The 17,226-nt window shown below is 40.7% G+C and overlaps 1 protein-coding gene across 1 annotated transcript in view; it reads left to right on the forward strand.

Moving 5' to 3' along the window:
- Positions 1-2,770: 2,770 nt before the first annotated feature.
- Positions 2,771-17,226, forward strand: part of TACR3 (tachykinin receptor 3) — a 78,170-nt gene continuing 63,714 nt past the window's right edge. Inside the window, exon 1 of the mRNA XM_075200935.1 lies at positions 2,771-3,456. Within this exon, the coding sequence (XP_075057036.1) occupies positions 3,014-3,456 (443 nt within the window). The 5' untranslated portion in view covers positions 2,771-3,013. The remainder of the gene's footprint in view (positions 3,457-17,226) is intronic.

Raw genomic sequence — 17,226 nt, forward strand, 5'->3', positions numbered from 1 at the left:
CATCTCCTCCTTCAATTTTTCAAGGTGCTTTTCCAAAAGTCTAATTAAGGGAATGACTTTGCTCAAGCTATCAGTGTCTGAACTCAGTTCACAGGTGACTACTTCGAATAGTTTCAGCACCTTTCACAACATAGAATGTATTCTCCACTGCGCTGGACTAAAATACATTCCCACTCCTTTCCCAATGTCATGGCTTGTGGAGTAAGCGTGGATGGTGTTTTGCTGTTTCTCCATCCTCACAAGCATATAAAGTGTGAAATTCCACTTTGTTACCACTTCTTGCTTCAGCTGGCAGGGCAAAATAAATTGTTCTTGCTGGTGCTGCAATTTCTTACATGCTGTTGCAGAATGCTGAAAATGTCCCGAAGTTTTTCGGGCCACAGACAGCATCTCGTGCACATCCCTGTCATTTTTCAAAAAGTTCTGTACCACCAAGTAGATTGTGTGAGCAAAACAGGGAATGTGATGGATTTCACTAAGCTGTAATTCTCTCACAATACTGGTGACGTTATCATAAATGACATATCCTCATGAAAGTCCAAACAGGATAAGCCATGTTGCAATAACATCCCTGAGGATATCTCATTTGTGATAATGCCACCAATATGTGACAGCATATCCTCCATCAGTTTCTTTGGCAACTGCTGCTAGGAAAAATCTCAGCTTTCCCAAGACACCCAGTGGTGATGCAGATGATTCAGCAGAACATTTTGACAATTGGTCTGGTCTTAAAGAATTGCCCAAAAATCGTGACAGCTCTGTCGTAAAATGAACTACAAATTCTACGAGGAAGGCCTTTTCTGTCATTTAAATTAAAGTACAGAGACTTCTGTAATGGTGGATTCCAGCCGGGATTAATTAGTATTGTGTGAGGATGATATACACACTGATGAGGGTGAATATGATGACAGTGTAGATTGCAGGTGCTGGGATCTAGCTGTGAGAAGGGAGCTAGCTGATGCTGATATGCTTGTTAATATTTTGGGTAGAATGGCATGCTGGTAATTTTATGTTTTTCGACAGTGAACGTTCACTTTTTTTAGAGAAGTGTTTTTTTCTTTAAAATGTACAAGCTTTTTTTTACATTTTTGTATACCTGACTTAAAACCACTGTGCACTTGAACAAAGGCTTTAGCACATGATGTAGAGGGATTAGTATCATCATGACTGAGACTGGAAAGTGACAAGAACAATGTGACTGAAGACTGGAGAGTGACAAGAACACTGCCACCTCTCCTGTTTCTGTATGAACAATGGCATAGAGCAATGTGACTGGACAGTGACAAGGATGCTGCCTCCCATCCTGTTTCTGTATGAGCTATGGCACAGTAGAATGTCACAGGAGACTTTTAAAAACACTACCAGCCCTATTATTACATTTTTGCTTTCAGCACTGAACATTGCCACCTCTCCTGTTTCTCGGTGAGCTATGGCATAGTAGAATGTCACTAGAAACTTTTAATTGGGCTTGGTTCTCAGAGAACCGAACCCGAGCATCTCTAGTTTACACTGGGCTTTGTTTGAAATTTAACACAGCAACAGACCTGAGTCATATACAGACCTGATCCGCCAACAATAACTTTATAAAATGTGTTCCATTTTGCTTAGCATTCATAAATATTTATTGTGTATGTATGTGCTAAATCAACCAACCATAAGCATAGCAGGATTAGCAGGTATTAGGAGGTAGTGAACAGCTGTACTGGTAGGTTAATTGGCTGCAATTAAATTGCCCTTAGTATGTCTTGGTCTGTCTGTGTTTATGTTACGGAATTTAGAATGTAAGCTCCAATGGGGCAGGGACTGATGTGAATGAGTTTTCTGTACAGCGCTGCGGAATTAGTGGCGTTATATAAATAGCTTATGATGATGATGATGGGTTTGCTTTTATGTTATTTGTTCAGATCCTGAAGACTAACAGAAGGGGTGCATTTATCCCCCTTCACCCAGCTTCTCTCTTCTGTTCCAGTAATGATGAACAACCAGGGTTATGTAAGAGTTAATCTCAAGATTCTCTAAGAGAAGCGTTCCAGAGATTGGACCTGTCTCCTACAGAACAAAAGCTGAGTAGGAGTATATTTCTTCACAAGGATGCATTTGTTAAATACCATGGGCGACATACGCACAGTGCTGTGTTCTTTCCTCTTCAACTGCTACACAAATTAAGCTGATGAATTCAATGCATAGTTTAGAACTGAGGCATGCGTATGGTAACAATTATCATCAAGGCTAATTAAGTAAAAACATCACTCAGTTACTTCTGTTCCTCTGCATAATCTATTCTATGTACCTTAGCTAAAATGCGAGCTGGATAGGGGGAGGACCTGTAACAGATATGGACGTAAACTGAGTTTTATTAAGAAACTCTGAATCTTGCTGTCTGCCTATTGCCTAACAACTGTTCAGTCTCTTGAATGAGAGTTTCAGCACCATGGACCACACGCACCTTCTATATTAAATAGCTACTGTGTATGAGACAAAAACAATAAATAAGTACCCTAGAGTCAGAGGATGCTTCAGGCGGGGATTACATTTGTATCTTCATAAAGATGACATACACTGGATGACATCGATGTCTCCTCTGTGTCACAGAGGGCTGCATGTACTGCTGAACCTACCTGTTTACATGGTGGGGGAGTGTAGCAGCACCCATTGAGCTTATTCTAACCCCCCTTCCTACTGTGATGTCACAGACGTTTTCCTAGACATTGGAGGAACTCGTTCTATAAAAGACTCACACCAGCTATCTCTGCGATTACTTGCTCGCAGCTGACTGGGAGTAATTTAGCCAGAAGTTTACCTTCCCTAATATTTCCCGTCTCCTAATGAGAGCTTCATGCCGAATTAGAAAAGAGTGGACAAGGGGTTGGAACTGAACATAGAGACATTTTTCTCAACCTCAATTCAATTTAGGATGCACTTTTGCATACCTTTGGCATTCCTGTACTGAATTTGTGCACTTCTGCGCTGCTATCAAGACTTTGATTGCATTTTAAGCTTTAATAAGAGGAACATGACATCTACTCCGACAAATGTGACAGCTGAAGACGGGGTGGGCATTTTTGCTCCTCTTGGGGAAGGCTTGTTATGGCAAAAGAACATCACCCAGACTAATGTCAGTTCCCCGGTCGCTCACAGGTTCGTGCAACCTCCCTGGCGCATAGTACTTTGGTCATTGGCTTATGGATCCATGGTGGCTGTAGCTGTATTCGGCAATATTATAGTGATGTGGATCATACTGGCTCACAAAAGAATGAGGACAGTCACAAACTACTTTCTGGTCAGTCTGGCTTTTTCTGATGCTGCAATGGCCGCTTTCAATACTTTGGTGAATTTTATATATGCCCTTCACAATGAGTGGTACTTCGGTGAGGCATATTGTAGATTTCACAACTTCTTCCCGATTACAGCCATCTTTGCCAGCATCTACTCCATGTCTGCAATAGCTGTGGACAGGTGAGATAACAAACACTTGTCCCGAAGGGGACAGAATTTCCTTTATTAAGAGTATATGTTTCAGTTTCATGTTAAATTCCATCAACTTTATCTGGTATTGGTTATTTTTTTTCTCAATAGAGAGGTACCAAATATTTTAAGTACTTTTACCTGTTATAGAGGCATGTAATGCTAATGTACCATACTATATTTAGAACATGTTGAATGTTATAATACAAATCCTATATTTTAAACTGTTTATAATGCCTACATGTTGATATACATTTTTCATAGTAATATAACACACTAGGATTCCTTTTAGAAATCCCCAATGCTTAATGTTGTTTTAATGTAGTTAAAAAGGATATTACATTAATATATTGAATGCTCTTTTTATGTAATAATTAACAGTGACTATTTGGATTACATATACATGTTATATAATCTTTAATTAAACTTGCAACTAATAGGTAAAACTTCAGATTCCACATGTATTAATGAATGTTACTAGGTAGATGCCTGATTTCTATGCATTGCAGCATGTGCACCAATAGCACACCATGCTGGCTGTAAGAAGATTACCAAGTGCCCACTAATAATCCATTTGTCCATGACAAACAATTTCCGGACAATTTGCAAACAATTCCTCTGCAGCTCAACAACTGTGGATTAAATCCCAAACTATACAGCTATACTGTTTTCATTTTTTTCAATGAATGAATTGTAATATGGGAGATTAGCACTTAATTTGACATTCTAAGCTGTTTTGACAGGAATACACTCAAATTGCCAACAAATCAGATAAACGTTCTAAAATAGTGCTTTATTTTTTTTTTCTTTAAGTCAAGACAAAATGCCAGGCTGCAATGCATGCATTTACATATAGTGCATCTACATACAGTATATTGCTGTAATGAACACATAAAATTAATGATTTTTCAGAATTCTATTTAATAGACTTGGGAGAAAATGTATTTGTTTTATAGGGTGCAAATATAATTATTATCATTTGCTTACAGTCATTAGTAAACTATAGTCAATTATATATAGCCTACTATTACTTTTAGTGTTTCTGACAAAGAGTTATTAATGAAAGCAGGTAAACCTACTATAATGGTGGCTTTCTGTAGATGTGATAATACTACAGGCATTGTACACACACTGGCATAATGTTTAAACATTTATCAAGTTTTCTGAAAGCCTTTTAAATGCTAGTGTAAACAAATGGACTTGTAAATTCCCTGTTTCTGACAAGCATTCACATTGCTTTTCGTGAATTTTGTCAATACTCATTGCAATATAATAAAGATCTACAAGAGCACACTTTCAGTATCCAGTGTATTATGCTGAATGGAAACTTTGAGAATACATTTCTAATACTCTATTAAAAGTGAGGGTAATATACAAGGAATTATACCCTGGCAGAGAAAGCAATATAGTAGATTCAATCCATATATCTAAAAGAAAATTATACAAGTAACCAGGTTGTTCAGGAAATGTACCATTGATCACAGGTACTAATTGATTACTGCAGACATTGAAAAGTCACCTTCATGTCAGAATTGGACTTGAGTATAGGAATTAGTAATGCATAGATGTTGTAGAGAAGAGAACATTGTTGTAGGAAAAACCTGGAGAGGTGTTCACAGTCTGTGTGATTTTAAAATATTATCACTGCAAGCCTATCTTCTTTCATGCTGGGGTCTTTCACTCTCCAGACAAATTGCAAAAGGGCAAAAAATACACCTCTTAGCATCTGGAAAACCCGTCACACTAAGCAAAATGTCCAGATCTGTAATCTAAACACATACATACCCAGTGGTATACTTAGACTGCAACTGAAAACAACACCAGACTCACTTCTTATTCACCTAATATTTATTTATGAATGGTGTACAATTTAAAAGACAAACAATGTCTCTTTAATCATAATTAGATCTATTAGTAAGGTAGAAACTACTAATTTAGACTGTTGCAGAAAGATCATAAGGATCTTCCTTAATTTGATTCAATATATTTTTCTATACACAAGGTTGCACATGCTTAGTATTGGAACCAGCTTGAAATTGTATCACAACTCCTGTCCAGTCCTATATGTCACCATTCACCTGCATTTACCCCATGGATCTGATCATAAAAATGACTGATTTCCATGGAAACAGTTGTGTCACTAACAGTTTATTTTAACATTTTATATCTAAATGACACTAACTTGCCAAGAAGAAATCAATACTCTATGTACTTATTACAAAGGCAAACCATGAATGTTGAGTCCCATCCATACCCATGCAATGTTGTTTTATCCTCTGGGTATTAATACTACAGTATTACCAGATGGCTAGATCTTGTCCATAATGGTATATTATTTCCATATTTGATGTGTTTTTCCCATTTCGGATTCCACAAGACCTATAAAGGTGTCCTGTGGTATCTGGTAACATAATTTTAACAGCAGATCCTTTAAGTCCTGTAAGTTGCCAGGTGGGGAGTCCATGGGTCTGACATGCTTTTCCATCACATTCCATAGATGTTTGATCAGATTGAGATCTGGGGAATGTGGAGGCCAAGACACCTTAAACTCTTTGTCATGTTCCTCAAATCATTCATGAACAATTTTTGCAGTGTGGCAGAGCACATTATGCTGCTTAAAAAGGACACTGCCATCAGGGAATACCGTTGCCATGAAGGAATGTACTTGGTCTGCAAAAATGTTTAGGTAGGTGGTATTTGCCAAAGTAACATCCAAATTAATACCATGACCCAAGATTTCCCAGCAGAAGAGTGCCAAGAGCATCCCACTGCCTTTTCCGGCTTGCCTTCTTCCCATAGTGCATCCTGGTATCATCTCTTCCCTAGGTAAATGACACACATGTACCCAGCCTTCCACATGATGTAAAATATAACGTGATTCATTAGACCAGACCTTCTTTCATTGCTCCAAGGTCCAGTTCATTCACTCTCGTAGCCATTGTAGGCACTTTCAGTGGTGCACAGGGGTCAACATGGGCACTCTGAGCGGTCTGTAGCTCTGCAGCCCCATACAGAGAAAGCTGTGATGCACTGTGTGTTCTAACACCTTTCTATCATAGCCATCATTAACTTTTTAAGCAATTTGTGCTGCATTAGCTTTTGTGTAGGATTGGAACAGATGGGCTAGCCTTCACTCCCCACATGCATCAATGAACTCTGGGCACCCATGAACCTGTTGCTGGTTCACCGGTTGTCCTTCCTTGGACAGTTTTTGGTAGGTACTAACCACTGCATACCAGGAATACCCCACAAGATCTGCCATTTTGGAGAAGCTTTGACACAGTCGTCTAGCCACCACAATTTGGCCCCTGTTAAAGTTGCTCAGATACTTATGCTCACCCATTTTTTCTGCTTCCAACACATCAAATTCAAGAACTGACTGTTCACTTGCTGCCTAATATGTCTCACCCCTTGTAACAAGATAATCAATGCTATTCACTTTACCAGTCAGTGAGTTTAATGTTGTGGCTGATCTGTGTGTATATATACACAACATATATATATATATATATATATATATATATATATATATATATATATATACAACATATATATATATGTATATATATATATATATATATATATATATATATATATATACACACATATATACTGTATAGCACCTAGATCAAAGTCTTTAATTTTCTCTCTCTATCTCTTCTTTTCTCTTCTGCCATCCTTCTTCTTCTGTGCAGTTATGAACATGATGCAGGGAGGGCAACCTACAGTCTAGAGGAGAATTGTGTCAGGTGTGATACAGTAGCAGGGGATGTCTAACAGAAGGGAGGAAAAATGTGTTACAGGCCAGCAGCAGCATGGGGTGATTGGCAGCGGTGACCAGTGTGGCAGATGGGGTGTCTGGAAGCAAGGAAGGAGTGTGGCAGATGGGGTGTCTGGAAGTAGGGAAGGAGTGTCTCAGATGTGGTGCCTGGAGGCCAGGGAGAGTGGAAAATGAAGAGCCTAGATCCCAGAAAGGGGCAGTATGGCAAATGGTGGGCCTGAAATCCAGGAAAGGGGAGTGTGTCAAATAGAGTTCCTGGACATAGGGAAGGGGTAGTATGGTAGATTTGGTGCCAGGATGTGAGGGAGGGGCAGTGTGGTAGAGTGGCTGCCTGGACACAAGAAAGGGGGAATGTGGCATATGGGGCATCTGGAAGTAGAGATGAATGAGTGTGGCCGATAGGCTGTAAGGAAGCAAGGGTGGGGGAGTGTAGCACATGGGGTCTCTGGTCCTAGGAAAGGGGGAATGAGGTAGATGGGGTGTCTGACAGTAGAAAGGGGGGAGATGGGGTGCCTAAGAGCAGGAAAGGGGAGTGTAGCAAATGGAGTGCCTGAAAACCAGGGGGGGTGACCGGTGGAGTGCCTGGATGCAGGGAAGAGGTAATGTGGCACATAGTTTATCTGGATGCAGGGATAATGGGAGTTTGGCAGAATAGGGTGCCTGAGACCTAGGAAAGGGAGTGTAGTAGATGGTGTGCCTCAGCGCATGAATAGGGGGTGTGGCAGATATATTGTCACATAGCTACAGCTAAAAACACAGTATATAAGCCATAAGCAACTTTGAGCTTCTATGGAAAAGCAATTGACTTGGAGATCTTGCGTAAGTCAATCATCTCACAAGCAGTTACTAAGACACCAGACGAGACAGTAACTGGAACCCTGAGCCACTCAGTCATCATAAGAATCTACTAAGACACCAGACAAGACAGTAACTGGAACCCTGGGCCACTCAGTCATCTCTGAGATCTCGGTCAAAACAGTTGTCACAGAGACTTCAGAACACTAGTCTATCGTGTCTGGTACCTCAGAACACAAGGCTATCAGAGACCAGGGCAGAAAAGTTTATCCTCGGGCCTTGAAGCCAGGGCAAAGCTCATCCTCAGGCCCAGAGAACAGGACAGACCCTCAATACAGGAGGTAATGAGTGGACCCTTAGAACAGGAGGCAGCAACTGGACTCTTAGGACAGGGGGCAGCAATCCAGACCCTCAAGGACAGAGCCAGCAAGTGCACCCTCATGACAGAATGCTGCAATCCTCAAGACAAGAGGCTGCAACCAAGACCCTCAGGATAGGAGGCAACAACTGGACCCTCGGGACAGAAGACCAAAACTGGACCCTCGGGACAGGAGGTAATAACTCTTGCAGGCATTTGCAGCTCATGAGGCTGTATCACTTCTGTGAGAGGAAGGGGACTTTGATCTGAACATTCAACTCTCCTTAATGGCTTCTTAAAGATCAAGGAGTTTTCATACTAGATATTGTAGTGAGGAATGCACTGACTGATAGGACTGAAATGAAACTTTAGAGACCAATGCTGGTGGGTGTGTAGCCAATAGTGGTTACTGTTGGTTACTACAAACAATAGAACGTTGCAGGGAAATAAACTGTTGTGGACTAGAAAGTCTTGTATTTTTCTTTCCCTTAGATGAAAGTTGATTATGGATTGGCTCAGAAACTGTAGCTGCTGGTGGCACAAGGTCAAAGGTATAGGCTGCAAATCTTTGAAGCAATGGAATCTCCTATATCAAAATGGTGGTTACAACTGAAGGGTGTCACCTCTTAGATGGTTCTTTATATAAAAATTCAGTAATCCACAGAAGACAAGCCCTGGGGAGCTGAAAGAAGCTGAGTACACTGCTGCAGAAAATACACAAGTTTTGCAGCGTATCCTCCATAATATAATGGCGGAGAGTGTGCCTGCTGTTCTGTCTCTGTCAGAGGAATTTCTTCAGGTTAAAAAAAGGGACTCTGGAGTTAAATCTATCACATGGAGCCTGTGTAAAACCCTTTAGTTCCTGTAATAGAGGGCTGTTCTATTCAATGACTTGAGTAGCCCACATTTCAGCATCACCAGAAAACCGTATAATCATATAATAAATGCAGATTTTGTCAGACTGGTAATCTTTAGGATATGTAGCAAAACAATTATTGCATTGCGGAAAAAAACTTTCCAAGTTGCCTGCTATCAGCAGAGTAATTTTCTGGGATTTGGTATTTGTGCCTTTTAAATGTTCACCTTTGCTGATTCTTTGTATGACCGGATCACTATGTAAGGATATGACATAACAAGAAATATGAATAAATGGTGTTTACAAGGAATAAGGATCAAATGCAAATAAGTGCAAAGCAAAACATCATGCAAAGCAGTATGCAAAAACATTAATGAAAATAACAGCTACTTGGTCTGCGGGGTAGGAACACAAAAAACTCTTAAGGTAAAGTCCAAGGCAGCAGAACAAGAGGATATTGCACAGACAAACATATGTTTCAGAACAGTTGCCTGAAAACAATGTACAGGACAGACAAAGTACTAGACCAGAGAATCCAGAAGTAGGATAGAAATTAGACTAGACCTGGGCCTGAGTAAAACCAGGAAGATGCACACTCCAACTGAACTGAACAGATTGAACTAGCAGGAAGATGACATAGACTCCCTGATTGCAGAGCCAGTTGCAAACATGTGGCAGGACCTTAAACTTCAGACATGCTGGAATGCATACCAAGGTAAATGCTGCAGAGAGGTACACAATCTTGACAGTGGGGTTAATGTTATGTGGGGACTGGTATGTGGTGTTAATATTATGTGGAAACTGGTGTGTGTGGTTAATGTAATTTTGGTTCTAGTGTATGGGGAATTCATAGTATGCGGGGACTAGTGGAGGATTAATTTTATGTGCAGGCCGTATTTTTCGGGCTTAATGTAATGTGGGGATTGGAGTGGAGAGGGTAATTTAATATGGGGATTGGTATGGAAAGTTAATGGTATGTGGGGATTGGTTTAGGGAGACTAATATAATGTGTAGTTGATTGCTGGCTATTTATATATTTTAGGACCTATTTGTCACTCACCAGACTGTGAGTGCTTCTTCCCGTGTGTTTAGGAACTGTGGCCGTCCACCATCCTGAGGGTCTGCGCATGTGCAGCCCTTTCAAACCTTCAGTACTTGTTACTTTTTAGTTAATTGGCTGATCAGGCAACACTCCCTATTTAAAGCACCTGTTGTCTATACCTCGTTGCCTGATCTTGGAGTCTCATTCCCCATGAGCCTCTGAAGGTGTTCCTGTGTTTCCTCGTGTATTCAGCCCAGCTGATTCCTGTGGTTTCCAGACCACTTCAACGCTCCTGTGGTTTCCAGACCACTTCAACGCTCCTGTGGTTTCCAGACCACTTCAACTCTCCTGTGTTTCATCGTGACTGTATTAGCTGATTCCTATCCGCTGCCTCCGTGCACTACAGTTATCAACTCACTTCAACTCTCCTGTGTTTCATCTTGACTGTATTAGCTGATTCCTATCCGCTGCCTCCGTGCACTACAGTTATCAACTCACTTCAACTCTCCTGTGTTTCATCGTGACTGTATTAGCTGATTCCTATCCGCTGCCTCCGTGCACTCCAGTTATCAGCTCACCTCAACTCTCCTGTGTTTCATCGAGACTGCACCAGCTGATTCCTATCCGCTGCCGCCGTGCTCAACAGTTCCAGCTCATCTCAACTCTCCTGTGTTTCCTCGTGACTGCACCTGCTGATTCCTATCCGCTACCTCCGTGTACCTGCAGTGTCCTGCTTGCCGCTACCCTTCAGTTCTACTCGTGTCTGCAGCCAGCTGATCCGCTCTCCGTGCTTCTACAGTGTTCCTGCCTGTGTCAACTCGCCTGTCTGCATTGGATCAACGCTCCGCTGCTGTCCTCTACTTGGATACCGCTTCTACTCTTCAGTGATCTCCCAGTGACCAGTCCTATATACTACGGCTTCCTGAGTAATGTTCCATCGTGGCTGGCCTACCTACCTGTGCGCTGCACCTACTTGGATACCGCTTCCATTTCCCTGGGACTTCGCATCCTGCCGGCCTCCTGCTGCTCAGGTATCTCTGCACTCCCTTCTGACAGCCTGCTCTTCTGAACCACGGTATGCATACTTATCATTGACTGTGCTCGTGTACTGCATACCTTGCTGGACTGAGTTGTTCTTCTCTGAAGTTGTTTATCCACTGAGACTATTGCCATCTTTTGACTGTGTTACCTTTTAGTCTGGATAGTTCCTGAGACTTTGTATATTTGTGCAGTGCTGCTCTGTTATTACTACTTTGTGCAAATCATCGTGGGATCAAGTTCAGTGTGCCCGTGTATACTCTGCATTACATTTATCTCCCCGTGCTCCTCCTCACATATATATTTCAGTGGTACAACTTGCTAGAGGCAGACCACTGATTCCTGTTTCAGTATCCTTCCATATAGCAGTGGTACAACTTGCTAACGCAGACCACTGACTTCCCGGATAGCTTCACCTGGATTCCGTTCCCTCACCTAGACAGCGGTACAACTTGCTAAACGCAGACCACTGACTTCCATCACCTCCTCATTGCTTCTGGACATTCCTCCTCACTATAGCAGTGGTACAACTTGCTACCGCAGACCACTGACTACCCTCACGTTTACTTTGTCCATTCAGTTCCTCGTGTACTACTACCTATATATTACCAGTGCTGCTAGTCATAGACTTTCCACGAGCATTCTCTACCATCTGCTGTCTCCTGTTCCGTGATCACCCCGCTACCAGAGTACCATATTACCATCTATACTGCTCTGGTAAGTCCATCACCTGGTGATCCCTGGGTAAAGACTCCTAGTGCCTGTGACACTATTACTGTTGTGTACTGTTGTGTCTCTCTATTAAATGTGTATGTTATAATTTTCTGTCAGTGGAAATAGGCCTATGTATTAAATGTGAATACTGTTAATTTGATGTTGGTTGAGGAGATATAAGCCAATTAAATGTGAATGCTATTCATTTAATGTTGGGGATAGTTGAGGGGAAATATACCTTTTTATTAAATATGAATGCTATTTAATGACAGGGATGGTTGGGGGAGTTGGGTATATTCTATTAATTTAATGTTGAGACTGGCTGGGGAGAGCTAGTTGAGGGGACGGAGACCTGGAGTGTTCACTCACTGCTCTGCTTTCCAGGAGGTGAATAATACCTATCTCCTTTCCAAGCAGAGCCCAAACATTCCAGCCTCCGGCAAAGCAACTGAGCTTAAGACAGCAGGAGCAGCAGATAGAGCTGTAAGAACAAATAGGAGACAGCAGCAATGTCTGACACTACCCAATTTTAGGAGACTATCCAGAGTAGTTAGGACTTTGTACCAACTGCAGGGACAGTCAGGAATTATGTCCTGCATCATAATGCTCCACTCAACATGGGTTATTCAACAAACTGTCTGCTCAGTTTGAAAAGCAATATGAAATTATTTATTCCGCCTGCACCACACAGCTAATATCATAAGTCTGGTCATAGACCTATACCCAAATCTGCCATGGAAAGAACATACCCACAGATCATCATGTACTGACCATTTGTTACTAACAGTAATAGTAAGATTGCCATGTACCCTATTTAAACCAATGCACTTGATTTTGCATGACATACATGAAGTTCACATATTAAAATCTCCAATGGTGCCGTATTTAGCATGCTCTGATGGAAGGATCTGGGCATATATACGGCTGATAAAAAAAAATGCGAGCAAACTGGTGCACCTCATGTTATTTTCATACCCAAATAAATAAATTTGTGTTGAAGAAACATATGGAGAAAAATATATATAACAGTTGGAGATGGTGTATTTATTCTGCTGCATGAATGGAGAGGGAGGGGGTTGGAGGTGTGTCTAGTGCAGGACACACCTCCTCTTTAGCTTGATCATCAATCCATTGGCGGTGGCACACACTGGACCAGTTGGACTATCCCTTGGCCAAAAGTTGTCAGCCAGCTCCTAAAGGGTGGTTATTTTGTAAGCAGCTTTTTAAATGTATTTTTAACATAATAGACTACCCAGCGGCTACAAAGGTTTGCCTTTTAGGACTGATTGAGAAAGTATGCCTCTCCCTTCAACCCTATGAACAGATTATGCTAAGTACCTACATGTGTGTTATAGTCAAAACTAGTAAACTTATAAAAAGGGATCTGTTTTATTAATTGCCTTTACAAGTTTCAGTGTGAAAGGTATGGTTAAATAGTTTTCAGACAGCGACATGTTTCAGTCTGAGCCTTCTTCAGCATATGCTACACTGAAAATATATTTTACAATATGCTTCATATATGAAAATGTTAATTTTGAGATTTAGTGGACTTTTAACTGTTTACAATATCTTTTTGTCAAAGCAGCACAGAAACACATTTTAACATTAGATAGACAAAGTGTTGCAAGCATGTTCCAGAAAGTTATGGTATGATTCAGGATTTTGATCTAAACATATCTGAGGTGAGATGCAAATGCATGTGGAGAATGGGGCTTGGGCAGTGATAGGCAGCCTGGTATACTGCAGGGGCAGCATAGAGTGGCCTTCTAATCATCAAAACACAATACATTTAATCAAAAAAAGAGAGACCTATCTGTAATGACATATCAGCAGGCATTTTATACAAGTGTTTCAAGCTATAAAGAACAAGTCAGACAATAAAGCAGGAAGGAGTTATTATTATTATTATTATTATTATCAATTATTTGTTAGGCGCCACAAGGTATGCCCAGCGCCGTACATAGCACAAACAGTAGACCATACAGGGTGAAACAGTACAGAACAATAAACACAAAGTACCAATGCTTCAGAAACTCCGGGCAGACATATGGAGTAAAGACGGAGCAGAAGAATAGGTATGGAGACAGGAGGGGAGAGGGGCCCTGCTCATACGAGCTTACATCCTAAGGGAGGGTGGACAAAACAGGCACGAAAGGGAGGCAGTGTAGCAAGGGGGCGAGAAAAAGGGACCAGGGGAGAGAGGGGAGAACGAGCAGAGTAGATGAGGGGTTAAGTGGATGGTTGGTAGGCTTTCAGGAACAGGTGAGTTTTGAGTGCCTGTTTGAAGGAGCACAGATTGGAAGCGAGACGGATGGAGCAAGGGAGGTCATTCCAGTGCAGGGGGTCAGCTCGGGAGCAGTCTTGGATTCTGGAGTGGAAAGAGGTAATTAGAGTGGAGGAGAGGCGAGTTGTGGCCTAGGTGAAAGCACAGACCAATGAAGGGTAGAAGACGACCCTAGGAGCCATCTTCTACCCTTCATTGGTCTAGATTGTACATTTGCACTCTGTTGGAATTATACAAGCAGTCCATTATTCAACTACGCAGGTAATCTTCTCTTGTAGTTAGTCAGAAATTATGAATGATGAAGCTAACACCAGTGTTCATGCTCCACTTTAGTAGAATGGGCCTGATTCATTAGCACATACTGAATTTCATATGTGTTTTTTAAAAACACACATGAATCGTGTATACGCACGTCCAAATTCAATAAGGAAAAGTTTAAAAAAATATACAATTAATGTTCCATGTTAATAAGATATTAAGTCATTAATTACAAATTGTTAAAACAAATTGAAAATTATCCCACCCCATGAAATACTACATTTAATACAATATAATTACTGTCTGTACTTCAAATACACTTTTGGAATTGCTACTGATAGCAAACATACAGTATGTCCTAGCATACATTCACAGCCGTCATCACTAGTAATCGGCAGTTAGACTAGACCTGAAGCTGGAGCAAGGTATACGGCCACAATACAACTACCTTTGAGATACCCAGAGCATGAATCGGACGTTGCTGAGTGTGCTCTAGATTGGCAATCCCTTCCTGTACATTGTACAATACACCTGCCATGCCCCATTCCCTCCATGAAATCATAGGCTATAGTCTGTCTCCTTTGCACCCGGAGGTGAATTGGACGCCACTGCATTCTGTGGCTCTGATCCAGTTCTGGGCATGTGCTGAGTAATTGTGCAGATTATACTCACACATTGCAGTTTACATTTCTTAGTGAATCAGGCCCAATGTGTGCAACATTATGTAGAATGCAATAACAGATTATTCAGTGCAGATGTCGATGATTATATCCTCATTACGTGCTTAAGTCATGCAGTATGAACAAAGTAATGTGCATTTTACAATACCCTTAACTAGCCAATTTATTGTGACTTAATTCTATCTAAGGTCAAAGACTCTCTGAATGACGTTAATAACTAATACATCCAGTAGATTGTAATTACTACATGACTTCAAGGCATATGTTGATGCTAAAAATTACTATGTCAGAAAAGCTATGACAACCTTGTCTGAGTTTTAATTAAAGATGCTCAGTGCAAATGAATATATTTGTTTTTCTATGAAACATAATAATTAGTAATTACTTGCAAAAGATCAGGAGTGAGCATAAACAATTTTCTGCCTAGTGTGGCAATCTAAATTGTACTTTTCTCATGCTTTACACAAACTAGTACAACATAAGCATTTGTATCATTGGGGTATGTACTAAAACACAACTAATGTGTCCTTGTACCTTGGCACCTAGATGGTGCATATCAAAGTTATTTTCTCTGAAAACTAGAAGTGTGCTAGGTGTGCGGAGAGGCAGAAAAATCTGAAGAGTTACACTGTGCAAAAGTGTAAATGCCACATCAGAAGTCAAACACCCTACCACTTTAGAACCAACCCTTTCATTAAAACAAACATTTAAGTGAACAATATCTGGGGAAAGAGCGGAGACACATTTTAAAGGCAGTACTTTGTTTAGTTGCTTATTTTGCCTTCAAATTGTGAGTAATTAAATAAGGGAAGACAAAGGAGTTATAGGACGTATCTAATGCTAACATTTTCTATTACACTGCTCTCCAGTCCATACAACTGCATTCCAACCATTTTCCTTGCACCTAGAAACATACACAGATTACCAATGCAAATTCAAATTTACATCCCCTGCAAGCAGACGTAACAATCTAGACTGTTGGTGCTTTAGAAAACCTCTGAGACATAGTCATCTCACTTCATGGGCGATTAAATATCAGTTTTAAAACACCATTTTGTCTTTTATGTTCTATTCTAAGTGCATGAGTGCATTGTGGTATACACTAAAGAAAAGCAAATGAAATAGCAAAGCGCTGAAACACTGGCACTTGTCTATATCTTGGATGATCCCCAATATGTTTGTTTCTGCATTGTATGACATTTTCGTACATACATTGACCATATTAGCATTAACATATTTTATTCCTTATTATTGGCAAATGGAGAACATGCACACGATTCTGTGTTTTGTGCACTGCATACATATTTGCTGTTATTTGATTTGTATTTTTGTCATTTGATTTCCTCCAAAATGTTGCCCATAAACAATGCAATGTATGCTGCATTCTTTATAACATATATCAGCAGCAACGGGCTTTAGATTAAGAATTCAGTTTGAGACAAATGGTATTCTATATTTAAGCTGATTATTGGGGATAGCTTGAGATAACTAATGTTCTATAGTTATCATAACATGCATCATGATAGTAGTGGTTTTTATGTCATGCAAGTTGAAATTTTCAGCAACATTTCAACACCCGCGAGTTCGGCGCTGAAGCCGAACTCGCAGGTGTTGAAGAACCCGCAGGTGTTGAAGAACCCGGAGCTTCATACATTTACCCCTTGGATGGAATGCCTGTCAATCTATGCACACCTTTCTTTCACTGACTAATATATGAGAAAGATGATCTACAGTATCTTACCACTCTCACAAACAGACTTCTTGTATTGTTGAAAAGCCCCGCAGCTTTCTATGATAATTGTCCTGTAATGGATTGCACAGTAACCATGACAGACAGCTGCGCTGTCACATTTAACCAATGTGAGATTAAATCCAATACCACCACTATAATTCCCCTGAGTCATGATGAAGTCAATAAGTCTTATGGATACGTGTTTGGATCTCCTGCAGTCTTT

The sequence above is a fragment of the Mixophyes fleayi genome, chromosome 1 (genome assembly GCF_038048845.1).
Source record: "Mixophyes fleayi isolate aMixFle1 chromosome 1, aMixFle1.hap1, whole genome shotgun sequence".
NCBI classification, from domain to species: Eukaryota; Metazoa; Chordata; class Amphibia; order Anura; family Limnodynastidae; genus Mixophyes; species Mixophyes fleayi.